Here is a 27,966-nt window from a genome sequence, read left to right as displayed (position 1 = left end):
GTGTGAGCAAGCTAAGAAATGCAAACAGTAACTTCAGGGTTTCCGCATACAAATCGAATGGTCTTCCGTTTGCATTTTAAACTGGCATTGCACCACAGAATGAGAGAGATGGTAAGTTTATGCTAACAATTTCTCTTTTTTAACTTTTCATCTCGTAGACCAAAATGAAACAGCAGATAAGAACAAAATGACGAGTTGAGGTACAGGCTGCAGAGTAAAGAGAAAAAAGCTTACTTTAGTACCATCAATGGCATTCTCTCTACTCCGGGGAGAACAAAGAACCCCATATATTTACCTTGTGTGAGGCGCAATGTATTATGCAACTGGCTTTGTCCATATGATTTGAATATTGGTGTATGAATTCTACCTTTGTGTGTATGTGTGCGTGCACACACACACACACACACACACACACAGAGAGAGAGAGAGAGAGAGAGAGAGAGAGAGAGACTATCCTTTTTACACTCACCTGCCTTATTCCTTTCATTAACAAGCATTCCTAAATTCAAATCTGTTTTAGATCTGCTTCTTAAATATAAAAATGTTACAGCAAAGTCTAGGGGATTGTAGAGAGAAAAGGCACCCAGTGAAGAACCATTCTAATAAGCAAAAGCCATCCTTCCCACTACTATCTCTTTCCCTTCTGTGGGCATCTTTTTTTTTCAGCCTGATTTACAGCATGGGAAGCACAGTGAACACAATGAAACTAAGCAAGAAGAGTATGCCAGACTTGAAAACCCGATTCAATTTTATTAACTCAACTCCTGACAGCTACACTGTCACCATAAATATTTATTCTCCAAAGGGACGTGGCCTCAAGGACGTCTACGACAGAAGGGCTGCCTGCCTTTGACTGGTACACATACACCAGCCCTGGAAATACAGACAATCTGGACACGTTATTTACAGGCGTAATATCACAAAAAAAATTAATGCAAAGAAGGTTTCTCCTGGTGCTTTATTAGTGTGATGTCAGTGGGCTGCCCACAGCTCCAGTGACCGAATCTCTATAAACAATGCAGGAAGGCCCTTCCCGTTTACTTTTTTTTTTTTGGTTCTTTTTTTTTTTTTTTTTTTTTTCGGAGCTGGGGACTGAACCCAGGGCCTTGCGCTTCCTAAGCAAGCGCTCTACCACTGAGCTAAATCCCCAACTTTTTTAATATTGTTGAACAACAATCTTGAAAGCCATAAGTTAAAATTAATTATTCAGCAACAATTCTTACATCTTTGGTTCAAACTTTCTGTTTGTAACATAGTCACATTTGTAATAACATCGACGTTGGTAGGATATGCAGGCTTAGTCTTGTAAAACAGTAAGCCAGAAAGAGTAAATAAGTTACGTCGTTACAAGTATGTTAGGGTCGTTTTATGTGAAAATTATTATCTCAAAATGTCCCCAGGTTTTACTTTTTTTCAGGTTAGCTTGTTTTCTTTCCAAGAAGTTGACAAGAGTCATGGACATTTAACTGCCCAACGGTTAGAGCAAGACTATTCAACAGAAGCCTATAACCGGCTGCTCCAAGGAAGGAGAATGGTACTTTGGTGGGGACCATGGAAAGCATTGATTTTCTCAAACACACACCTTGTTGTACACTTAAAATTCTGTATCAGAGATGCATGCTAATTGATCTTAATAAGTTTTTTAATGTAACAGCTAAAATTCATGATCCAGGAAGATGAGTCAGTGATAAAGTGGGTTCTAATCCCAACACTGCAGTGAGCCCTGTATCCAGAGCTAGGGAGGCAGTAGGGATGGTCTCTGGACTGGTGGGCAGCTGGTGGAGCAAGTCTACATGCTCTAGACTCAGGGCCAGACACAGTCTCACGAAATAAGATGGAGAACAATTGAAGAGATACCAGCATAGACCTCTGGCCTATAAATGTATATGTGTATTTGCACACACAGGCACACACACAAATAACACACATGCAGACACACACACACACACACACACACACACACACACACAGCGCAAAGAAATAGATAAACAAAACAAAAGTTCTTGCTTTAAATGATATGGGAGTTGTGGTTTTCTTTTTTTTTTTTCTTTTTCTTTTCCTTTTTTCATACATCTGTCTGTGCCTTTGTGTGTTTGTGTTATAATATGACCATGTGTATACATGGGCACCTGTAAAATATATATATATATGTGTGTGTGTGTGTGTGTGTGTGTGTGTGTGTGTGTGTGTGTGTGTGTGATGAGGCTATTGGTCAATGTTGGGCGCCTTCCATAATCACCCTCTGACTTATTTTTTGAAAAGGGATATCTTCCTGAACCTGGAGCTAGACTTAGCAGACAGAAAAAGAAATCCTCCTGCCTGTGTCACCAATTTGCTGGGGCTGTAGGCACACTTGTAGCTACACCCACCTTCTTATTGGGATGCTAGGTGTCTTAGTCAGGGTTTCTATTCCTGCACAAACATCATGACCAAGAAGCAAGTTGGGGAGGGAAGGGTTTATTCAGCTTACACTTCCACACTGCTGTTCATCACCAAAGGAAGTCAGGACTGGAACTCACACAGGTTAGGAAGCAGGAGCTGATGCAGAGGCCATGGAGGGATGTTACTTACTGGCTTGCTATGCTTGTTCAAAACACTCGTCTTGAGACTTAACCAGAGAACAAAGTCTCTGCTGGGCCTTTTTTGAGACTTCCTTTGTCAATACCATTAGCATAAATGTCTTTATCTTAGCCTTAGATAGACTCTTCAGACAAGGGCAAAAAGCAGCCACATTCTTCACCAAAATATTATAAAAACTGTCTCTCAACCACATACTGAATTCTTCTCCTCTGAAACCTCTTGGGCCAGGACTGCACAGTTCAAATCTCTCACAGCAACAAAGTCTTCCATATTCCTACTAGGATGGCTCATCGAGCCCCACTTAAAACATTCCATGGCTTTCCAAATCCAAAGTCCCAAAATCCACATTCTTCCAAACAAAAGCATGGTCAGACCTATCACAGCAATACTCACTCCGAGTACCAACTTCTGTCTTCATTAGGGTTTCACTGCAATGAACAGACACCATGACCAAGGCAAGTCTTATAAAGGACAACATTTAATTGGGGCTGGCTTACAGGTTCAGAGGTTCAGTCCATCATCATCAAGTTGGGACCATGGCAATGTCTAGGCAGGCATGGTACAGGCTGAGCTGAGAGTTCTACATCTTCATCTGAAGGCTGCTAGTGGAAGACTGACTTCTAGGCAACTAGGACAAGAGTATTAAAGCCCACATCCACAGTGACACGCCTACTCCAACAAGGCCACACCTCCAAATAGTACCACTCCCTGGGCCAAGCATATCCAAACCAAGACACTAGGGATTTGGGTTCAGGTCTTCTGCTTATAGAGAGTGCTTTGTCCCTGTGAGCATCTTCCTAGCCCATCTTCTTGGAGTGCTGTTGTCTCAAGTTGCCTAGTCAGCTCAAATAGCATTATCAACTGGAAATCTTGGGGGGAAGGCATAGACCTGTGGATAGGAAACCTCACATCAAGAAAATCCTTCTTTTAATGGCTCCTTTTGGAACTGGGTAGGAAATACTCCTGAGAGCTTGTCCACTCTTTGGGATACCAGGTCCACATATTCAACATTATCTCAGTGGTTTTTTCTATTGTGGACATTAGTAGAACATCTTTAAACTTCTAGGTCTTTGTGTTGATCTCTGGAGGTTAGCTTTTGTTTTGTTTTATTTGTTTGTTTGCTTTTGTTTTCTAGTAATTTCCTTTCCTCTCCAAAAGTCATTTTGAGTAGCAGGCATGGAGGTACACATTGGTAATCCAGCACGAGGGAGACTGAGGCAGGAAGGACTGTGAGTTCCAGGCCACCCTGAGCTGTATAAAATGATCCCGTTCTGGTTTAGTTGTTGTTGTTGTTGTTATTGTTGTTGCTGTTGCTGCTGCTGTTTTAAAGAATGTTGCTTGTCATTTTCTCTCTTCAGTTCTGAGATGCCCACATCAAAGCTTCGAAGCCTGATGATAACTGGTTCTCCATCTCCACTACTCTCATCACAAGTCTGCAATGGGCATTCTAAACTTCTAGTTGTTTCTGTATTCTCCCAGCTACTTACCCCACTTTAGCCTTTGGATTCTGCAGAATACAGTTCCTGATCTGAGAAGGGCAGATGCCTATCAGATTAGAATAAATGCTCCAGGACTTTTCAGGAAAAAAAAATTGTACACATAGAGCATTGTCAAAGGTCAAACATCTGGGCCCTAAACCCATCCCCACCCTCTAGGTCGCAAATCCCACAATTAAAAGTGCCTGTTGTGACCTATATGCCAGGGGATGAAGTGAGTTCTTGCATTTCCAGTAGGCTGAAAGCAAACATTTGAACCTCATCTCAACTGTTTCCTAAGCTAACTGAAAGATTTTCATTCTCCATGCTCTTATAACTAAAATCATAACACTTCAATTCTATTCAATCCTATTGAGTTGATAATAACTATAAATACTATAAATAATTACTATTAAAGAGTTAATATGTCTAAAAGATAATATCTCCAGCGGTCAGATGGTAGCGGGTCAAACCCATCTGTTACTGTTAATTCACTGTTATTTACAGAGACACACTGTGAAAACGTAACATCCAAATGACCACAGTGTTCTTGAATCAGATCTGGCCTGAGACTGATCACTCCTCAGTGGGATTCGTCCTCAGGGTCTCATTTTTGTTCTACAAAACTTCTCCAAGTCCTGGGAGAAGATATGGTGGGGAATGATGTGGAGTTCCGAACTTCTGTAACCTTGGACAGAAAGCGGATAATGAACTCCTTCCTGCCCAGCCAGTACCAGCAGAGACCCACATCGAGCAGAAGCACGGCAGGGCTTGTAACCCAAGAAGCTTGGAAGGAAGAAGCAGAAAGATCGCAAGTTCAAGGCCTGCCTGGGCTACAGTGTGAATTCAAGGCCACAACGGGCAAGAAAGACAGTGTCTCAAATTTTTAAAACATGGAACACGAGTGAAAGACCATAGCTCATGAGTGGGACATCTGTGAACATGTGAGTCCTGGGTTCAGTGGCTGGTGGGCTCTGGAGTGGCTAGACAAAGTTGCAATGCCTTCTGGGTCAGTTTGACCTCTTGCTGGGATCAGGACCCTTTAGCATGCTTCTTGCCAGATGTGAGGGACCTTTATCTTCCTTGAATTTGAGCAATGGCAGGCATTGAGCTTCCTGATCCCCATCCTTGGAGGAGCACATCTTAGCTTCCATAGCAACCTGTCTTATTTAGGATGCTTTCTGATCATGTGGCTTAATTCTCCACAGGAGAACGCTTCACTCACATCTTGTATTTCATTTTAAAAATAAACCTCCAAGAGGCAATGCATGCAGGAGTGCTTGTCACTGTTCCTCCCTATGTCACCAATCTTATCCACGGGACCTGAAGACAGTGTCAGGGGAGATGGCATTTGGACTGCTTTTGAGACAGAAGAATACAAGGGAGTTGAGGAGGCACCACAGGAGCAGGGGAGACTGAGGGGGGAAGCTGCAGAGGAGAGGGCCGGGGAGGCACAGGGGCAGAAGGGGCCGGGGCAGGGCGGGGTGGGGGGGTGGATACAGGTCACACTTCTGACCATGTTAGGAACTTTGCTCGGCAAGCAAGCATATGGCCTCTAAAAGACTGTATCACTAGAGATGGGAAGATTTCAAAACCTACGATGTCAGGGGCTGGAGAGATGGCTCAGTGGTTAAGAGCACTTGCTCTTCCAGAAGACCTGGTTGGGTTCCTGGTTCCCACATAGTGACTCACAACTCCATTTCCAGGGCATTCAACAATCTGACACCGTCTTCTGGCCTCTGTGGGCATAGACATGTGTGTTGAAGCACATACATGGAGACAAAAACATACACACACACACACACACACACACACACACACACACACACAATATTTGAAAACAAATCTTTAATGAAAACCGTAACAAAACTTCCCAGTCCTTATAAAGGGCTATCTCCAAGGCACATACCCGATGACAAAGGGACCAGTTAGGATGAGAAGCAGGGAAAGCCAGCCTGAACTATAAGGGGCAAACTGTCAGGACGCCTGCAGAAGCTTCCAAGTGGCGGACATTACAGTCATAGCTTGGATACCAAGACCTGTCTCAAACATTAAAATCCACAGAAACTCCTCTCTTGCGTAAATAAAGCATTTGCAAAATCCTAGGCACAGCCTCTCCAATACTTTTGCTTGGGTGTTGCTGCTGTTGCTGCTGTTGTTGTTGTTGTTGGCTGTTGTTGTTGTTTTGTTTTGTTTGTTTTTTTAGACGGGGTCTAGCTATATGGCCCACGCTAACTTTAAACTTCAGGTTGCTAACTTACTGAGTCTATCTCCTAAATTCTTGCATTACAGGCATGAGCTCCATCGCCAAGCTCCAAATCAGGTCTACATTGCTTCTAATACTCAACACAATGTGAACCATTCCTAACTAGTTATTACCCGGCCCTGTTTACAAAAACAGTGACAGGAAAGTCTGCGCGTGTTCAGACACATTTTATTTAAAATATTTCAGCGAGGCTACTGAGAGACTAGGAGTTAGGCAGACTCCCTGGTAGGCAGACAAACAGGGGAAGGGACCATGGCTAGGTAATAAGGTAGCCAGAGTTTCACCCTTTCAAACTGAGACAAACGCATCACAGCTCTTGTCTCCCACCAGCAGGCTCCCTGCTGATGGACTAGCCCAACAAGTTCAAGGCCACAGGAGGACATGTTACACAACAGTTGTTGACCAATCAACCATTGTCTCTCTCTCTCTTCAAGGTGACCAGCCCTGAAGTAAGAGAGGAAAACACTCAGAGGCTTCACGACCTCCAGCCCTCAAGAGGAGGCTGGATTTTTGGTCTTGTGGGTCCCCCTTCTACTTTACAGAGATCTTTTCTCTGAGGTTGGTGGCATGTGTGTGTCCTCTCACCCTCAATGATTGTTTCCTGCCAGTGGTGCTTAGGGTTTCACTGCTGTCACCTGCTGAGCTTCAGATTTTTGCGCTTTTAATTCTTTAACTGGCAGAGAAAATGAACCCAATCCAGAAGCCTAGACGGTATCATTTCAGGACCTCTGGACTCTATTGCTGTGGCTGGTTGAACCCACAGATGTGGTGCCAGAGGAAACTGACAGATCTCTTTTCTCTCCACTTCTTCCTCTTTTTTTCTTTTTCCTGAATGTTTAAATAAAGAGTTGAAGGGATGGAGAGGAGTTTGGTGTTTTGGATAAAGTCTGAGGAAGGGTCACAGATGAAGGAGAAGGAAGTCAAAAGCAATAAATAAAAGGATTTAAGATCAATTCCAACTGTGCTGAGAGTCTCCTCTTTAAATGTGTTGGGAGCACACTGTTAAGACCCCTGGGCACAGATTGGCAGCTCCCATCAGGGCTTTGTCAGAGGACTCTAGTCTACCACTTATCACTTGCTAAAACATCATCTTGTTAAGAATGTTATCCATTGTCTACCTGAAACCTTATTAACAAGATGTACAGGGAGGAGAGTATGGCATGGGGACAGGCCAGAACCCAGCCCTCCATCTTGCTTCCCATCATCCATCCTGGACACCGGACAGAGATCCAAACACTAGAGCGGTGGAAGGGTGGACCGGAGAGCAGCACACGAAGGTCCGGAAAAGAAATCTTAAGTAGACGTTGGTGTAGATCCTAAGAGAGGGTTTAGATAGAGGTTCTGAGAAACTACTGGAGGACTGAGAGCGAGGCTCAGTGGAACAGCATCTGCCTGCCATGCCGGAGGTTCTGGTATGCCAGAAAGAGAAGGGAGGGGAAAGGGAGGGGGAGAGAAGGAGGAGCAAGGGGAGAGGGCAGGGGAGGAGTAGAGGCAGTGGTATCTGTAACAGAGATGAGGAAAGAAAAATGTTTTCTTCTTTTTTCTGAAGATACTCTATAGATTTAAAATTTTTTAAATTTAAAATTTACAACACAGATGCACTGGAGTTGGCAGTTGGAGAGGGAGTGAGGGGGAGGGGAGGGGAAGGGGGAAGGGAAGGGGTGAGGATGGGATGAGGAAGTGAGGATGGTTGAGGGGGAGGGGTGACTTAAAGTGATGCCACTGTCCCTCTCCCCAAAGTGGCCACATTGACAAAATCACCTTTTTTTTTTCCTGCTTTTTACCTTTAAATTGGTTCATTTAATGAACTTGTTAAGGCCCGGGCTGTGACCTCTAAATCCAGCACTGATATGGTGACCACAGTAAGACTAAAGGATACATTTTGAGGTGTCTTCTTCCCACAACAAGTTGACCCCAGGGGCAAGAAGAGACAAGAGAGAACCTTCTAGCAGCTCCTGGAGTTCTTCACCTCAGAGTTATTAGTCATCTTTGCGTTTCCAGTCCAGACCAGCTGCTTTTCACCTTTAGTTGGTGACGCAGAAAAACAAGTTGTATCTGGCTTTGGATTTTTGAGAAAATCAGATCCTTGGGGTATCCCTGGTGGAGACCACACTAAGGATGTGGTTGAAGTGTTGAGGTCCCTGGAAAACCGGACTGGTTGCTTCTTTCCCACCCCCATCTTGCTCTGTGCCTTCGTCCTATAGCCTTATTAACTCTAAAACGGAGCTCTGCCGTCCGTCCCCTACTCCCAGGGACCTCTGTCTGAAAGGGCTCTGCCTTCTTTAAAATCCTTTCTAAAACTCAGGGTTGAGGGAGGCTCTTAGGACATTTGATAGTAAATACCTTTGAGAGTTTTGAAACAATGGAAGGTTTTTAAATGCCATTCAGTTCATTACTACTATTGCTAACTACACTGACATGTGGCTTTTCAGACCTACGAATGCAAGGAAGATGGAGGCTTTCAAAACAAAACTTTAAAAACCACAGCAGAGCCAGGTTTACAGTGAATCTAATGGATTTTAGATGAATTTCTGCAAAATATTTTGAAGAGAGGTCAAACATATTTGCAAATAAGAAGTGCATTAATAATTAATAAGCATAAATGTCTCAAATAAAGCATTGATATGAATTGTTAAATAAAATTAACTGTATGTATGAATGGTATGAAAATAAAGACAATATAGCCAGTAAAGAGATAAATAAGAAAGTCTGGCCCTTCTGACAGACAAAGAACAATTTTTTTCAGTAATAATCCATACACTCACACATATACAGATACACTCACACTTATACACACACATACATATACACACATGCATACACATACACACATGTATACATACAGATGTGTATACATACACACATGTATACATACAGATGTGTATACATACACACATGTACACACATACATACATACACACATACACATGTACACATACACACATGCATACATATATACAGACATGTACACATACACACATATTTGTATGTATTATAGTCATGTTGGACAAGGTGATGTTTTTGCTGGCAGAATGAAAGTCATTGAGAAAAACACAGCTGGGTCAAAATATAGAACAGCGAAAGAGAATGTAGCAAAAAAAACAATAAGATTTATCAAGTTAGAAGTTTGCATACTTTTCAAATTAGTATTGTTTTCCCAGAAATGCTTCCTAAAGAAGTTCTCAAACTATAGACCAGGGACAGTCGAAGCCTCCCAGTATTCTCATTAGACAAAAAAATCCTAAACTCTCTACGATATCAATACACTGCTTGGATCCCTTCCTGTCCTCTCACCAGAGCACCATGGAGTTCCCCAGGAGTTCTGATGTGAACCAGCATTGAAGACATCACCACACTGACATCCAGGAGAATGTGAGGTCATGGGTAGGGGAAACAGGGAGACCTTACTTTCGAATGTTTAATAACCATGACACAGGCACCTATGACTCATAAATAGTCCCCACAGTCTCACTCCGGTGCTGACCACTGCTATCATTTCAATCTGGCAGACTTTGAAAGCAGCACATCTGTGTGGGAAGGACAGACAACATACCAGGAAATCTAACAGAGCAACCGAGAACATTCTGACTGCATAAGCCCTGGGCCAGCACACCAGCCACATGCACTCTGAAATGAGCGGAGAAACATGACAGACTGGCAATGCCCTCTGTGCAAAGGCAGGGCTGCCTTGAGAGTCACTGAGGACACTTTAAGAGGCCACAGGGTTGGGCCACCTTTCCTACAGTTTCAGATTTCTTTAGTCTAGAGCAGTCACAGGCATGGGAATTTTTATTTTTAAGCTCCCCTGATGATTCTAATGTGGACCCTGAAAGATACCAAGAATTCTTTTCCCCTTCCAAATAATATATTTTGATGAACTGCATCCCATTGGCTTATATTTTATTCTCTCCATCTGTATCATTTGTGGTTCTGCCTTCTTTCATTTGCAAACTGAAAGGGAAGGAACACTAAAGTTTTTAACAGGCAAAAGTAATAGACTAGCAACATTGACTCCAGTTAGTCAATGCCTCTAGTCAGTGCTCCAGAAGGGAAGTGGAGATATTTCTATTTCACAGTGAGGGTCCCAGGAGACCAAAGACCTCTGCAGAAACTTACCCAGCAATGCTGGGTTAAGTCAAGAATAAATCAGCATTTCATGCCAGACCACTAGATCACATGTATGGCCTTGGAAGGTCTATCTAACATTTACTGGTTTGGGCTAGACTACTCTAAACACTGAGGTCAGGGAGGTCAGCAGGGGCATGACTTCCGGAACTCATGAATTCCGGACTGTGAATAAGTTTCCGGCAGTCTTCCTGGATGTCAGATGTTCTCTGCCCAGGTGCCCAGGGGAATCTGGACCCCGGGAAGTAAGATCATCATATGACCAAGGGTTTTCTACACATAATGAGCTTAACAAACCCTCTAGTCCTCACCACGAGTTCCTTCTGGAAGACTCGAGTTCTTAACATTTTTCCAGCTAGAATTGCTTTTGCCTGAGGGACCATTAAACTTCAGAGTATATTTCTCCAGATGATGACTGAACCCAAACAGAAAACAAAAGCTAGTGTTTGGAAACATAGCACATGACCCCTCCATGAGATCCCTGAGACACCCCGTGGCCCCACAGGGGAGAAAAACCCAAAGTGCAGAGATACAACCTTAGGGGAAGGAACCAGCCCTATCCCAGGAACAAGACAGTCTCCAACGCTGCCTTTGGTTAGCTGGCCCCAATGCTTGAGGGAGGGTGAGAGACTGCCTACTGAGCCACACAAGAAATGACAAGCAGAGTCTTGTATGAAATGAGACCCTGGGTGGAGATCGATCTCTGGGCTTCTCTGTGACCTTCAGCACACTTTCTCCAAGTGCTTTTTTTTTTTTTTTTTTTGTACTCAGTGCATCATGTGTGAATGTTTGTGCTTGTCCTTACAACACTGCAAGCCACAGAAAAAGCACATTCTGCAACTCCACGTGGTGGGAACAAAGTGTGTCTGTTGTGTGTGCTATGGTCCCGTCTCGGAAGGGAGTTGATAGCTATTTAGAAGGGCACACTGTCCTGGGGTTTAGCTGAGTGACTGTGGAGGGCCACTGGGAGGTCCTCTCTCAGGAGACAGGCTAGGAGAGGTACCAACAACACGGAGACAGAGCACAGTCAGGGAGCCTGGGCTAGAAGGGGTGACCGCTGGTTACAACGTCCCACCCTCGGCGTCTGGGTTTGCCTAGCGCCTGCCAGTTGAGCCTTGATCTGTTCAGACTCCCTGAGAGACTTCTGTGGGACAGTGGGATCACAGCGTGGTGGGAGGAGAGCTGGTAGGTCTTCCATTATCAATAATGTAACAGAATACCTATGAACACTAAAGATTTCAAATAATCTGAGAGCTACCAGGCATCCAGAGAGAGAGAGAGAGAGAGAGAGAGAGAGAGAGAGAAACACCAACAGCCTCAATCTGTTTCCTTATCCAGGTTTGTTTTTTAAATGTATGCCTTTCAAATATGTCACAGAATAAACATATCTATCTATCTATCTATCTATCTATCTATCTATCTATCTATCTATCATCTATGTGCTGTCTACCTATAATATTGATGTGGTCAGTGTGATTCCGCCTACTTATGAACTGTATCCTCAGGAAATGTATTAAAAATCATGTTGCCGTCAGAAAAAAAAGGTGAACCGCCACTCACCCCATCCCCCGACACAGACACCACAAACAAAGATGAAATAAAATTACGGCGGCGCCTCGTTACACGGTGAGGGCTGGTAGAACATAATCGGAAAAGCCAGAAACATTCTGGAGCATAATTCCTCGAGCCAGATAAAAGCCATGACATGTAAAATGCTTGCCCAATCTCCCACCCTTCGCCAAAGACCCTTCTGACCTCGTAGAGCATGCGTCCGCTGCGGGAAGTTCTCAGACATCCAGTAAGCAGCCAGCCTTTATCTGAACAGCGCAGTGTACCTTCATCGGTGACAGGTCCCTATTCAAACCCAGCAGATAGCCTCTGAGTCCCCAGGGAGGAAGCAGTGCTGAAGGCTCTCCAGGAAAGCTTGGCTCATCCCAGGTAGCAGAAGACTTCCTCTTTCTTTCTTTTTTTTTTAAACGTTAGTGAGCTCCTCACAACTTCACTCCTTTCCTCTCTGGACCTGAATAACTTTTGTCACTCCATGAAGATACTTGAGGACCGAGGAGTGAGACCTTTGTACCGGCATCAGGTCCGAGTCATCGGAACAGGCTTCCGCTGGGTTTAAAAGAATCAGAGCTGTGAGGAGAGAGACAAGGGAACCAGCCAACAGGATGTGTGTGGCTGGAGTTCCTGGCATGAAGTCTTGGCTTTCATGTTTATTTTTGGATGTATTTTTCTTGGGCCTTTGATGCAAATTTCTGGCCTGGGAAGTAACCCTACAGTAGAAAATTCAGAGCTGCCAAGAGTCAGCACAGGCCTCTGCCTCGGGAGAAGCAGGGTCCTCTGCTCGCAGGCTCCAGTGCTACCTAGGAAGAAGGTGAGGATTCGGGGACAATTGCCTCCTGGGCCAGTAACAACCGTGTGAAAGGCTGGTCCCCAGCTAATCACTAATGCAAAAGTAAGACAACCTGACATGAACACACTGAAGGGGGCCGTGGAATCCACTCGGGTGACTCCTGACATCTGTGTCCTCAGACGCTGCGTCTTTGGTATCTGGCTTTCATTTTCTTGACAGTTACAGACAGACGGGAGCACGGAGTTGATTCAGGCAGGAGCAGACGCCTGCTGGAAGTATTCTTGCAATATGTCAACAATTCTTATTCACAGCGGCTGACGAGATTATTAATAAAAATAAATTATTCTTGTCCCCCGTGTATGTAAAGAAGGCAGTGAGGAAAGGTAGTTAAAAAGCTTCTCACGACTGACAACATATCTGGTAGAATCTTTTGGGTAAAATACTGCTCTAAAAATTGGGGAGTAGATAAACACAAGTATCTTTCTTCAATAGCATCCATGGCTCTGGAAAAATATCCCTTTTTACAGATTGCTATCCTAAAACGGAAACGTGTTCTTCTATTCATTTTTATTTATTTATTGTTTGCTTGCTTGTTTTTTCAGACAGGGTTTCTCTGAATAACCCTGGGCTGTCCTCAAACTCACTCTGTAGACCAGGCCTGACTTGAACTCAGAGATCCACCAACCTCTGCCTCCCAAATGCTGGGGTTAAAGACGACGTGCACCCCCCACACTCAGATCCACTGGTTACTTTTAATTATTTAATTGTATATCTCATAAGACACAAAACAGCATTTTGGCTATTCCTGAAGCCACAGGAATATTTGGGGGATGAACCCTGATGATCACTCCATCCCATTTATTTCTGGCAGAAATAAAACCATCACAGGTGATCAATCACAGTCAAGTAGCCACCTCATTAAGAAGGCTCAATTTATAATTTTGAAAATGCCACTTTTACTTTTAAATGCTGCAATTTCACTAACATCTTTAAACTTTCAAAAATCTATTCATCAATATATACATTATTTGAAAATGTTCAAATGTGACTTGGGGTAAAAGAAAAAAGACTCCAGAGTGATGTTTATGCAACTGAATGGCTGGTAACTGTGGTAGACTGCTGGAACTAGGGGATCCCGCTAATGTCCTTTCTGAACTTGACCAAGACGGCCTGTCCTGTCCACTTTAGACTCTGAACACACTGGATCTCAAAACAAATCCAAAAGCATCCTCGAGCACACACAATATAAGCTATAAAAAGGAAAATGAGACAACCCCACCACTACCACCACCACCACCACCACCACCACCCGTGGTCATCTACCAATGGTTCTCAACCTGGGGGTCACAACCCCTTTGGGAGTCAAATGACCCTTTCACAGGGGCCACATAGCATATATCCTGCATATCAGATACTTACGCCATGATTCATAACATACAAAATTAGAGTTACGAAGTAGTAACAAAATAAATTTATGGCTGGGGGTCACCCTGACATGAGGAACTATATTAAAGGGTTGCAGCATTAGGAAGGTTGAGAACTAGTGTTCCAAACCTTCAGAAATTCTCATGCAGTAAGCACCAAGAGATTCACAGAACTGGATAATAAATCAATTTCATATTTATTCCAAGACCTGCCATCCATCATAAATACCTATAATCTTGGGTCAACTATTAATAGCTGGTTTAAATTCCCAGATCTCTAGTTAACTGCTTTGCCATTTAACTTCTTTACCGAGCCTAAAAATGCCACTGGTGTCAAGAAGTTTAAATTATAAATTATAGTTGTCTCGAGAACTAAAAATGGTTGCCCAAGACTTTTAAATTAATTTTCTCCTGGATAAAATTCAGAAATTTCACTGTCTCCAGTCACTCCCACACCCTGTCTCTCTTTCAGATGTTTTAGGCCCTGGCTAATGTGTCAAAAGGGTGTGAGAAGAGGAAGCATTATTAACCTAATTGAAGGAAGCATCCCATAAGCCACTTAAGCCAAGAATGCTTGAGGGGTGTTCCAATGGACTAACCCTGCACCCTCAAATCAAACCATAAACTGGGAACCAAAACGTCAGAAGAAAAGGAGAAGAAATCAATGTTCTTTAGTAAGATATGAGAAGGATAAACAACGGCTGGAGAGATGGCTCAGAGGTTAAGAGCACTGACTGCTCTTCTAGAGGTTCTGAGTTCAATTCCCAGCAACCACATGGTGACTCACAACCATCTGTAATGGGATCTGATGCCCTCTTCTGGTGTGTCTGAAGACAGTTAAGGTGTATTCAAATACATAAATAAATAAGTCTTTAAAAAAGAAGACAGTGCATTGCTGCAGAAGCCCAGGGAGCCCATCTGGGAAAAGAGAGAGACTTCCCTAGGTCTCCCTGGCAACTCAGATGAGAGAACAGCGTACTCGAGTGGCTGATCACACAGACTCTCAGACTGTGCCATCTGCTAATGACTAAGAACCTCAGTGTTAGTTCCTACAACCCCTCTGAGTGGAGTTTAAGGACCCTAAGCTAAATATAAGGCTTCTTGCTGTAAAAGAGACCACCTGACCACCCCCTGTGGAATTTCTCCAAAGTAAATGACCAGATGAGAGAGATGCACACACAAATTTAGAATCAGGCTCTCAGGCTTCCAAGATCTGGATGTCTGACCTCACCGCAGCTCGGAGCTCTGAACCTGGTTGGTGCCTCCTCCGAGGGTCACAGGTCAGCAACACTCCTGCATCCGGAAGACTCCTTCACACATCACCCTATCTTCAGGCACGGTTTCTAACATCCAACTTGGGGGGCTCAGCATAAGGCTGGATCTTCATTTTCCTAACAGAGCCACTCAGCAGTACAAGGGATGGGGCTGAATTACAAACCATATTACTTGATATAATGAAGTAAAAAGTATTCCGTCATTCAACATTTTGCTCGCAGTTAGTACCGTATATGCCCCTGGTACAGCCCAATACAGAGAATAGACACAAAATCTAATGATAATGACGTATCATCTTCTTAAATTACATTGTTGACTTATTTGCCATCCCCTCCTCCAAACAGCAAAGTAGCAGCCTCTGCCCTGAAAACAGAATCCTGCCAGTCTTGTTCACTGATGCCTGACACATGGGAGCTGCTTAGCATTTGTTGAATAAATAAGCCTGAAAGTAAGCACCATTCAGGCTTTCCTAAGAAGCTACTTTAGACTTGTACAATTTCCTGGGATTATACGCACTGTGTATGCACATGGGTGCCCCTTAATAAAGCCTTGATTAACAGGCTGCTACACGAGAGGCTTATTGAATTCTCACTTCAGATGCTTTAAACACTGCCTGAACACCTCGCTCACACCCTGCGCCTCGTTACGTGAACAGGCAACTGGAAAGAAGCCCCTAACTGGGTTCTCTTGGTACGAGTTTCCAGTCTGCCACCTATAAAAGAAGTCAGGATGAAAACATTCCTGCCTTTCTGCTCTGAAGAGCTCTCTGAATCTTGTCCCCACCACAGGCTAGAGAGATCAGAAGTCAGGCTCTCAAGTTACAGACGAGTGGTAGTCCACAGAGCTGGGGGGGAAGGTGTAGGGCAGCCATGATAGCCCTCATTTAAGAATGTATCCCTTTTTGGTCCAGGAGTGCTATAGCTGGGTCTTGAGGTAGAACTATTCCCAGTTTTCAGAGAAAACAACAAATTGATTTCCAGAGTGGTTGTATAAGTTTGCACTCCCGCCAGCAATGGAGGGGTGTTTCCCTCGCTCCACATGCTCACCAGCATGTGCTGTCTCTTGAGTTGTTGATCTTAGCCATTCGGAGGTGTATAAAATGGAAACTCCTAGTTGTTTGGATTTGCATTTCCCTGATCACTAAGGACTTTGAACATTTCTTTAAGTGCTTCTCGACCATTCAAGATTCCTCTGTTGAGAATTCTCTGTTTAGATCTGTACCCATTTTTAACTTGGCAAGGGCACTTGTTCAACTATGTCCATAGCAGATCTATTCACAATAGCTAGAAACTGGACACAACCCAGATGTCCCTTAACTGAAGAGTGGATAAAGAAAATGCGGTTCATCTTGAATGAGGTAACCCAGTCCCAAAAGCAAATGCTTGGTATGTACTCACTTATAAGTAGACAGTAGCCATAAAATACAGGTACAATGTTATACTCCACAGACACAAAGAAGCTAAACAAGAAGGAAGGTCCAAGCAAGGAAGCTTGAATTCCACTTAGCAGGGGGAAATAACACAATCATAAGAGGCAGGTGGAGGGAAGGAACTGGGAGGGAGGGGTATGGGGAAAGGAATTGGGGTTCAGGATCAGGTGTGAGGAAGGACAGGAGAGATGGCTAGATGGCCATGAAAATCTTCAACTGACAGGGGTGAGGAGGTTGTGGGCATCACTAGGACCAGACCAAGACCTGGGATAAAGGAGGCACCCAAGAATCAATGGGGGTGACCTTAGCTGTGACTTATAGCATTGGGGATATGGAACCTGAAGAGGCCACCTCCTATAACCAAACAGGAACCCCAGTGGAGTGATAGGGACACCAACCCACCCACAAAACTTTGAGCTCCAAATTTATCCTGTCTACAAGTGATGTAGGCATGGGGGCGAGGGGCAGAGACTGAGGAAATGGCCAACCAATAACCAACCCAACTTGAGACCCATCCCATGGGCAAGCATCAATCACTAACACTATTAATGATACAACATTGATCAGGAACATGTTGATCTCTGAGAGGCTCTACCCAGCAGCTGACTCAGATGGATACAGACCCCCCCCCACAGACAAACACTTGGATGGAGCTTGGGGACTCCAAGCTGTGGAAGAATGGAAGAAAGGATTGTGGGCCCCGAAGGGGATAGGAACTCCACAGGAAGACCAACAGAGTCAACTAACCTGAATCCTTGGGACTCTCAGAGACTGAACCACTAACCAAAGATCACACATGGGCTAGACCTAGGCCTCCCCGGTCATATGTAGCAGATGTGCAGCTTGGTCTTCATGTAGGTCCTGAACAACTGGAGGGGGACTTTCCCAAAAGCTGTTGCCTACAAATGTGATATGTTCTTCTAGCCGGGCTGCCTTGTCTGGACCCAGTGGGAGAGGAAGTGCCTAGCCTCTCAGAGACTTGAAGTGCCAGGGATACCCAGGGGGACCCCAAAAGCTCAGAGGAGAAGGGGAGGGGAAAGGATTGTGGGAGGGTGTGACTGGGAGGAAGACAGTGAGCGGGATATAAAGTGAAAAGCAAAAAGTAATAATAATAAATTAAAATTTTAAAAAAATCATCCCTACCAGGAATACCGACGGGAATCAGCCTTGAGATATGTAGATGTAAGCTATCCAAGAGACAGAAGCATCACCAACAGAAGACAGTCATTACGAGCCTCCTGCTGCATTCATCAGAATTTTCTGGCAATCAAATAACACATTTGACTTGACTGAATTAAACTTTTAGCCCTAGCATCTCTTTGTAGAAAGCCTGGGTAGAAGCATCAGCAGAGACGATGTGTGAGAACAGTAGGACAAATCCCAGGGGAGAGATTTAGAGAAGCCAATGAAAAAGAAGGGGGTGGAAAGAGAAGGAGAGAGAGAGAGAGAGAGAGAGAGAGAGAGAGAGAGAGAGAGAGAGAGAGAGACAGAGGGAGGCAGAGAAAAGCTAAGCAGGACAGGTTTATTAGAACAGTCGAGTATAATATGTGTTTTGTTTTATTTTCTCCTGAGTCTGTTTTTTTGTTTTTTGGTTTTTTGGGGGGGGGGTGCGGGGGGAGGAGCACATCTATAAAACATATATTTGGAACAACTGGGGAACCATGACATTAAGGTAGTACTAGGTACTACTATTTACTCTGTTACCACAAAATAGTATTGTGGGTTGTAGTAGCAGGACACTAATTTCCTTGAGATACAAATTGAATACTCAGGATGAAGTGATCTGCTGTCTTGTTAACATTAACGAGGCTCAGAAAAAAAGCAAGATGGAGCGAAGGCAGCTGCGCAGTAACTGCCGGACTACGTATCCGGAAGCAAGGGCTCATTGTATTATTATTTTGTCTGGAAAACAAAAAAGGTCTCATAGTTTGTTCTAATGTTGGTAGGCAGCAACTTCTCAAGAACTTCCTTCAGAGCACTGCAGGCTCCTAACTGATGTCTTTCTGTGTTTTCCCCAAAGCTCCCCTCTCAGGCTGATAAATGACTGGCCATGGGCAGACAGAGTGGCTACAGTGGCACATGGTACCTTTAGGAATGGCTTCCTTTCTTAAGTCGGTTTCCCAAATTCTCATTATGAAGGAGACTTTTAAAATGAAAGACAACCCCCCAACTCCCGTGCCCCAAAAGGCCTATTTGCCTCAAGCCCGGCTCCTTCTGATTGACAGAACGTCTTTGCCCACACACCTCACACAAACTGACTTTCACTTTTCCTTTCTTAAAAAAAAAAAAAAAAAAACAAGCTTTGTCTCTGAACTTTACAGAGCAGCTGGAGCTCTTTAATATTTTCTAAGAGAAACATTTCAAACAAGCAACCCCACAATTTATCCACGGCCGCCAAGAATAAAAGTAACGTGCCTCACCAGCGAGGCCTTCCAAAGCGCTGCCTGACTTTTACGGCAGAGCGTCCCCGTTCATTCACCTGCAGGCTAGCTCCCACAACGCATCCGTCATTTGTTTGGCTCTGGAGGAAACTATTTGATTACACAAAATTCTTTTTTAGATCAAGTTCGAAATCTTAGCCACACTGGAACAAGGTGGCGAAGCCTGCCGACTCGATGGGCTAACTCCTAGACATACTGAGCCAGGGACAAAGACAAGGAGCCACCACAGGTTAAAATCCAAAGCTGAAAAAGAAGGAAAGCATAAAAGATTCGAGGCCCGGCCGGGCCTTTATGAGAGTCTCTCTGCCGTTGACTGCATATACGATGATGTATTCCCACACTTCCTGTAAATGAGCGCTGCGCCCCAAGGGATGCTGGAAAGCATCAGTAAATGCAAACGCCAACAAGACCAGCGGCATCCGTCTACTGCTGTGCCACCTTTGCGTTTTGAAGTTGGCAAGTAACCAGACATCTTTACGGCCCCCCATTTTCCATACCTTATTATAGAGCACATCATTTTTAAAAGCATTTAAATGAGCCAGATGTTAACCCCATTCATTCCACTTTCTCGGGGAATGTGTCAATAATGATTTTTAAAATGCAAAAGAAAATATCAAAGTATTTTGTTCCCTGGTTAAGAATACATCTGTGGAATAGGAAAGAGAAAATTCATAGAACACTCTATGGTCATTCAGGAAATAATTATAAGGTATGTCAAGCCACAGAAAATCGAGCAAGCGATAAATTAGCAACAACAACAAAAAAAGTGGATGTCTTATGTCAAAATGGCTTCTTCACTCACTCATTTCAAAAACAAGTTTTGAAAATTAAATTCCATCCACCAGCTCAGAAAAGCACACATTCAGGCTTAACTGTTACTCCATTATCCCCAGGCGGTTCTCTCTCTCTCTCTCTCTCTCTCTCTCTCTCTCCCCCCCTCTTCCTCCCCCCACCCCGAACCTGCATGAATTGACAGGAAGCCTTGGGACTCACCTCCCATAGTGCCTTAAAGTCTTCCTGCTCGATACGGAGGAGCTCACTGTTCTCTCTGGTAACAATGGTTGCATGACGAGGTGTGTTGTCGAGAATGGACTCTCCAAAGGCTGTCCCAATTCCCAGGGTACAGATGGTCACCGCATCCTGAGAACACCCCCCCAAAAAAACATCATTAGAAAATTAAATGTGCAATGGGTGAGAGAATTGACTTTTATCTAAATTGAAGTATAATTTGTATGAAAATAAATACCCAATTTCATTATGTGGGTCCGCACATTTTGGCAAATGTACACACTGGTATAAATGGATCAAGTCTTATACCCTATCTTTCACCCCTAAAGTTTCTCTGTATCCCCTATTCAGTAAAGCCTCTCCCATCTGAGGGAATCAGTGCACCAATTTCCATCCCCAGAAGGATGTTTTGCCTGTTAGGGAATGTTACATAGAAAGAGACAGGAGGTAGGTTCTAATCTGTGTTTGGCTTTTTTGGACCAATACAATATCTCTGAGTGGCCCATGTTCTCACACAGATCGGTAGGTGTTTTTCCTCTTGGAGGTAAGTAGGTTTGCATTCTGTGGCCATGTTACCGTTTGTTCAGTGGTTCTCTCATCCTGGGACCACTAGGATGTTTCCAGATACTCTGGATAATACTAATAACAGTAATCTTACCTTATTCTAAAACTACTAGCTGCTTTAAGAAGAAGAAAGACGTTTACTAAAAAGGAACTGTCTTTTTAGTGAGAAGGAACGATCACAATATTCAGGACATTGGAACAGGGCTGCTACTGGATCTGGAAAACCGTAGGGCAGAGCGGTGAGTTCCCAGAGACCTCAGTTCAGGCTTTAAGAAAACCGCCGAGCCAGACTCTAAGTCTTTCTGACTAGAGATGCCAAGCTTTTTATATCATGCTGCCTCCTGCAGCCACAACAGAGGAAAAACATCACTGGAGGAAACACTGAGAAGCTGCTTACAAGTTGTGATCAAGAAAGTTGCTAAAGCAGCAGTAAAAACCAACTTCTCTCTACACGCAACGCTGATGAGAATGTCTGAATTCTAACTACTTTCAAACAAAGCAAATAACCACTCCGATCACCTGTCGATTAATTCTGCAGGCACTGTAAACTGAGGAGCCATACCAGGGTGACCCCCAGTTACAAGGCACACTTTCCCTTTCATGCATCCGATACCCAATCGCTGGCTAATGTTATTAAGATCCAGTTAGTGACTCTGCAATCACATTACTGAGACGAATGAGTCCAAGAATCCAGCTCCTTGAACCACGGCAAATTGCTTCTGCAAAGATATTACCCTCTAAAATTATGTTCAGGAAAATAAAAATCAATAATATTTTAGAAAAGAAAAAAAAGATCCGGGGGAAATCTAAGAACATCCATGGATAAATTCCCCAGAGGGACATCCACAAACAAATTCATTTGAAAAGCATACCCGGAACTGAAGTTACCAGTACTTGGGAACTTGGTGAACAACTTTCAAATTCTGGTAGAAATAGGAGATGGGTTGTAACAAACCACAGGCTTCCACTGGTTCCCTAAGACAGAGGGCTCCCCAAAGGATCTCACTAGAATACTGCACCTTCCTGTCAGCTTAACTTCAGAACCAATTCTTTTGCCTAATGCATACTTTCCAGGGTTGAGACTTTGTTCTGTTTTGTTTTCAAGACAGGGTTTCTCTAGGTAGCCCTGCCTGCCCTGGAACTCCCTCTGTAGATCAGGCTGGCCTCTACCACAGAGATCTACCTGCCTCTGGCTCCCGATTGCTGGGACTAAAGGTGTGTGTCACCACCTCCTGACACTATTGAGACTTCGTAATACTCATGAGGGACCCTTCATGAGGATGCGGCAAGAGGGCTGGGAAGACCTCGGTTATGTAAGAGCTAGCCGATGCTTGCAGATTAATCAGGCATCGTCCTCTCCCTTCCTAACTTGTGTCACTTCTCACCACGGGGCACACAAATGCAGACCTGGTCATATCCAAACCTCGGTCATGGTGGCACTGCGACCTGCACTGCATGGAATAGTCAGTCCACCATAACAGGCACCCAGCCACAGTCCGTTGCTCAAACATCCAGCTCCATCCCAAGGATCCGCACTGTCACCAGAAGTGAGTGTGTGATCCGTCCTTCCCAAGTCTTCTCCTCTGTGCTTGAACCAGTCACATTTAAAGACAAGAAGTCACGCCTGGCAATACCCAGCAGTACGGCACTTGCCTGGCACACACGAGTTCCTGGGTTCCACCCAGTACCTCAACCAAAGCAACACATGTTCTCATCTTGAAATTCAGGCTAGGAAACCTCTCCTCCTTGTCTGAAGCTTCAAACTTCAGTTTCAACAGGTTCAGAATGTTTTTCTTTTTTTAGGACAAATTTCCTCAGGACTTGGAATGGATCTGGGAGGTATTGGTTAGACAGAGATAATTGAACACAGGGAATTCGAAGGAATCAGAAGCTGCCCACGCTTTCTAAAGGCTAACCGACATTGGAATTTGGGTTTCCTATGGACTTGGGGAAAAAATTATCAAGTAAATCACATCAGAACTTCCTCCAAAGCATTGGGGTTAATATGTTGCTGAGCGTACAGGTTGAAAGGCAAGATAAATGTGGGTGGTTCTAGAAGAAGCAGTTTTCCTATGTCCACACTACCATCTCTCTAGATCTCCACAGGTCAGAATTCAAAGCCTGAACCCGGTAACCTCTCTGCCTGTAACATGTCCGTCTCTACATGCGACATGACACTTCCTTAAAGCCTATGCACGGGTTACAGGTATGCTCATATCGTCATGCTGACTTCACGGGGACTCCTGAGAACAAGTGTCCATCTATTCTGTTTGCCCGCAGATTGCTCACTAAGGTCAACTGAGGGGGGAGAGTGTTCTCGGTGTCACAGAGAATGAAGGAAGCAGCCGGAAATGCCTGGGAACATGGAACAGTGGTGAGCAAATGCGATAGTCTGTATTAGCTTTGAGGACCTTTCAAATGAAAATTAAAGACTCAGAAATGCGGAGGACTTCATGAAATGCAGGTGGGTTTACCCAGCCCTGCGGGAGCTTTGCCAGGTTCCCCACCCACTTTCCACTGTAGCTTTCTGCGCAGGTCCATACATACACATGCAAGGTGCGCCAGGAGCATCCTCCCCTGGCCCAAGAAGGGAATGCGGGGCAAGCGCCTTTAAGGTGCATCCTTCTACACAGAGGCAGAGCAGTGGCAGATGCCAGCAGCTTCCTTGCCCTTCTCTGGAGAGAGCCCAGCTTCCCACGGAGGAAACCTACTGATCAGTGCCCTTTTAAAAGAACGTTTTAATGAACTTATTTTCTGTATATAGGTTTTTGCCTCCGTTTTCATCTGCAGTGTGCAGTGCCCTTGGAGGCCAGAAGGTGGCGTAGGATCCCTTGAGGCCAGACATCTGCACAGATGTTCGTGGAACGCTGTGCCTTGACTCAACACAGTTTTGATCGTGGTATCTCCTTCGCCCATCAAAATTGATACTGTGTTCTTTGAACAAAGCAGGACTAGAAACAAATGCTTAGCCACTCCTGGATGTTCCTGTTGACCGTAGAGGTTGAGTAAAATGCCTGGACTCACAATGGGCTCGGATTCCCCACTCTTGAAGATTGTGGAATATTTGTATAATATCTATTAGATAGACATGTATCATATATATGTATATACATAAAATCTGGAGACATTTTGCGGGAGGAACCTCACTCTAAACACAAAGTCACTTCCGTGTCGTATTTCCTTACCCACGTTCTGAAAACAACTTCATGCAATATTCCAAACCAATCTGTACACGCACTGAGCTGTGGTGTGTGTGTGTGTGTGTGTGTGTGTGTGTGTGTGTGTGTGTGCGCGCACATGTGCACGGGGCGCACAATCGGGACAGGGCTTCTCACTGAGCCCAGCACTCGCCAATTGGCTAGGCTCCAGGGACCCACTTGCTGCCAACCCTCCCAGCTCCTATCACATTGGGCTACAGATGGTGTGGCCACGCCCGGGGTACTAGAGAGCTGGACACGGTCGTGGTGCTTCTCTAGCAGGTTATTTTATCGACTGAGTCACCACTCCGTACCCCGAACTGTGTCTGCACTACCTGTCATATGGGATCGGATGCAGAACGTTCCATTTCGAGCGCTCAGAAAGTTTCAGAATTGGAACCGTGTAGGGTTTTTGAGGTTAGGAACGTTGTTACAGCGGTCCGCACTTCCGTCGTCGTTATCCGCGTTTCAGAAGCTACACAGATTCAGACTCAAAGATGTTCAGTATCTTGTCCAAAATAGGCATAGGGAGAACAGAGACTAGAAACTAGTCAGTCCCTTTACCTAGCTACAGACTGCCTGTCCCTGCTGATTCTTATAAAAGCACGCTGAAGCACCATCTGCAGCCCACGGGCTCTCCAGTAGTCATTCTGTGGGAGAGTTCCAAGTCAGCCTGTGCGGAGGTCCAGCTCCCCACTGGGCCCGCTTCCTGACTCCCCGTCTTACCTGGGCTATTAACACTTTGATAAAACACTATAACCCAAAGCAACTTGGGAAGAAAAGGCCCTTTCGCTCACAACGTCCACATAACTGTTCATCATGGGAACCAATCCAGGCAGGAATTCACACAGGGCAGGAGCTTTGGCAGAGACCATGGAGGGTGCTGCTTACTGGCTTGCTCTCCATGGCAAGCTCAGCCTTCTTCCTTATAGAACTCATGACCGACCGCCAGCCCTGGGGTGATCCACTCAGAATGGTCTGGGTCCTCCCTCATGAATCACTAATAAAGAAAATGCCCTACAGGCTTGTCTGCAGTCCAATCTTATGGAGGCATTTCCTGCAGAGTTCTTTCCTCTCGGTGACTGCAGCCTGTGTCCAGGTGACATTAAATCATTCCACACATTCCCTGCCCGTGTGTATACCTCGGTCCGTGTGTACCAGTCTCTAACCCTGCCTGAACCTTTGCCATGCAAATCTACAGCCACCTTACATACTGGTCCTAAACCAAAGGATGCCAACAAGCCTGTGGTGATAGCACAAAACAGCTAGAGAGATGGCATTAGAGCACGGCTGCTCTTCCAGAGGTCCCGAGTTCAATTCCCAGAAACCACATGGTGGTTCATGACCATCTATCTATAAAGGGACTTCATGCTCTCTTCTGGCCTGCAGGTGTACCTGCAGATAGATCACTCATATATTAAATATATAAATGTTTTTTAAAAGATTAATAGCAGAACACATTTTAACCACATATTTATTGGGGGCACAGGGCAACCGTGATATATACACCACAGCATGCCTGTTAGGGTCAGTGTGAGAACTTATAGGAATTGGTTCTCTCTTTCTAGCATGTGGGGCTTCAGGACTTGAACTGAAGCCGTCGGGCTTGGTGGCAATCACCTTCACTGGCTGAGCCATCTTGCCAGAATTAAATAGATAAAAGTAACACCAGGAAAACAAACTATCATTCCGAGCTCAGTCACAATGCCACACGTGTATAGGTTTCCTCCACTTCTAACAGCAAATTATACTTTTGCTGTTATTTAAACAACAGAGAGTCTCTATGGTCGTGTTGTATTAAGCCTCATCTAATGATGGCTTTCAACACTTAAATTCCAAGATTCTCTGTCCCCCCAGTCTGGATGTCAAGTGGTTTGAATGATCTGCAAAACACTTGAGCCCTCTGGGGGAGCTTGCATTCAAAGAAACCCTCCCGACAATCCCACTGCAAATCAAAGAATCCCTTTGTACTGTGACTAATCACCCCTTAATTTATCTGCTTTGTGCATCTGCATTCTGGGGTCCTCACATCTTGAAGCGGGCATTCTCACCAGTGCCATTTCACATGTGTTCATGCGCACACTGAGAATGGTGGTGGTGTTAAGAAGGCCAGGGTTACATGTCACAAGCAGTAAGACCGTGCTCCGTTGAAACGCAGCTTGCACAAATGTTCTGGGGGGGACATCAGAGTGACTTGATAGATACCACAGATGTGAGCTTTGTCTGTGATAAACCTGTGAAAATTCTAAAAATTATCCTGTAATTTCGAAGAGGTGTCAGATCTTAGGCAGATGTGGTGGCTCATGTGTCTCATCCCAGCACTCGGGAGGCAGGGGTATGCGCATTTCTGAGTTTGAGGCCAGCCTGGTCTTCTATACAGTAAGTTCCGGGCCAGCCAGGGCTATATAGTAAGACCTGGACTCAGAGAAAGAAAGAAAGAGAGAAAGAAAGAAAGAAAGAAAGAAAGAAAGAAAGAAAGAAAGAAAGGAGGGAAGGAAGGAAGGAAGGAGGGAAGGAAGGAAGGAGAGAGAGAGGGAGGAAGGAGGAGGAGGAAGAAGAGGAGGAAGAGGAGGAGGAAGAAGAGGAGGAGGAGGAGGCTTTTCTCCCTTAAAGGCTATCAGATCTGTTATTCAGGGTTCATTCATTTCTGTGTTAGTGAGTCAAGAATTGATAATCTCATTTGTGTTAGGCTAACTTTAAGTGCATAGATAGACTCAAATATAAATTCTTACAAAGCAAATGTTTCTACAATGTTCATTTTCAGACTACACTTGCCACTAGGTTTCAAAGCTCTTGCATTTAGCTTTGTGAGCTTGAATTTGCTCCTGAAATTTATTGAGTCCTCTAAGCGCTTCTAAGTAATCAAATTGAATGGAACCCAATTTCAGAGTCTGTCAAGGCATCCAACTGTATGTGTGTCAAAAGGATTTACTGCCAAGCAGGAAGCCAAGATACTTCTAAGTCAAATGTGTTTTCTGGCAAGCGGCAATGACGAGCCCAGTTCCTTTTAGAGCAGGTCCCTGGTACCCGCTTGTCGGGCAGCTGATGGACGTTAGGCAAGCTGACTGGGGCTGGCTTGCAGAACATGGACTGGCACAGGCATTTCTAACCAGTGCAGAGAGCCTATCTGGCCAGCACTGTGTCACCTGGACAAAGAATACTTAACAACAAAGCTGAATGTAGGGTGAGTTGTGTAGAACGCTAAGTCAATTAAAAAAATCTGTTCCTAATGAGTAGCTGGGTCACGGCCAGGAGTCAGGGATGCCGCCAAGTGCAGCCAGCCTGGCACCTTCCGAGTTTTCTGAGCTTCATAAAACTGTTCAGAAATGTGCTCAAGCAATGTCTGCCAAAAAAACAAAAAAACAAAACAAAACAAAAAAAAAAAAACAGTGATGTCACTGAAAGCAAAGTGAACAGAGCGAGCGGTCGAGTGAATCAGGGAGAGGAAGTGGGGAGGGTGAGGGAAGGAGGGAAAGACACTGGGGTGGGGGGAAGCTGTGCTTCAAATTGGATAAACAAAAATGCAACGTACAAAATCATCTGTTGTAAAAGCAAAGGCAGGGAGGACTAAAGGTTTTCTATTTGACCTTAGAGAGAAAAACAGCAAGAGGTCTTTTTTTCTAAAATCCGAGTAAAAATCGCCAGTTAATGGCACAATGACAGATGAGGGGGTGGGATGAAGTGAAGACCAAGGCCAAGTACAGCCCAGAATCTCTGCTTCAGGGAAATGGCTGAACAAAATGTATAAACTCCTGCAGTTTCAAGTACTGGGATGCATTTCCTGGTTTTCATGTTCTAACACTGCCCTCTTGTGACCAATGCTGGC

The 27,966-nt window shown here is 44.6% G+C and overlaps 1 protein-coding gene and 1 long non-coding RNA gene across 11 annotated transcripts in view; one reads left to right on the top strand and one right to left on the bottom strand.

Annotated features, from left to right (window-relative positions):
* Rapgef4 (Rap guanine nucleotide exchange factor 4) overlaps positions 1-27,966 on the bottom strand; it is a 292,481-nt gene that overhangs the window by 191,691 nt on the left and 72,824 nt on the right. For 6 of the 10 annotated variants that reach the window (NM_001100642.1, XM_087649242.1, XM_087649247.1 and 3 more), the window contains 1 exon segment: positions 20,365-20,511. In NM_001100642.1, the coding sequence (NP_001094112.1) occupies positions 20,365-20,511 (147 nt within the window). 10 annotated transcript variants of the gene reach the window in all.
* Positions 58-7,278, top strand: LOC147995506 (uncharacterized). Its single transcript, XR_015684378.1, has 3 exons — positions 58-111; positions 3,939-4,999; positions 6,756-7,278. It is a non-coding gene; the product is annotated as an uncharacterized LOC147995506 (long non-coding RNA).

The sequence above is a fragment of the Rattus norvegicus genome, chromosome 3 (genome assembly GCF_021556685.1).
Source record: "Rattus norvegicus strain SHRSP/BbbUtx chromosome 3, alternate assembly SHRSP_T2T, whole genome shotgun sequence".
NCBI lineage: Eukaryota > Metazoa > Chordata > Mammalia > Rodentia > Muridae > Rattus > Rattus norvegicus.
Note: the sequence above shows the minus strand (reverse complement) of the source record. Positions and strands in the feature narration are given on the sequence as shown.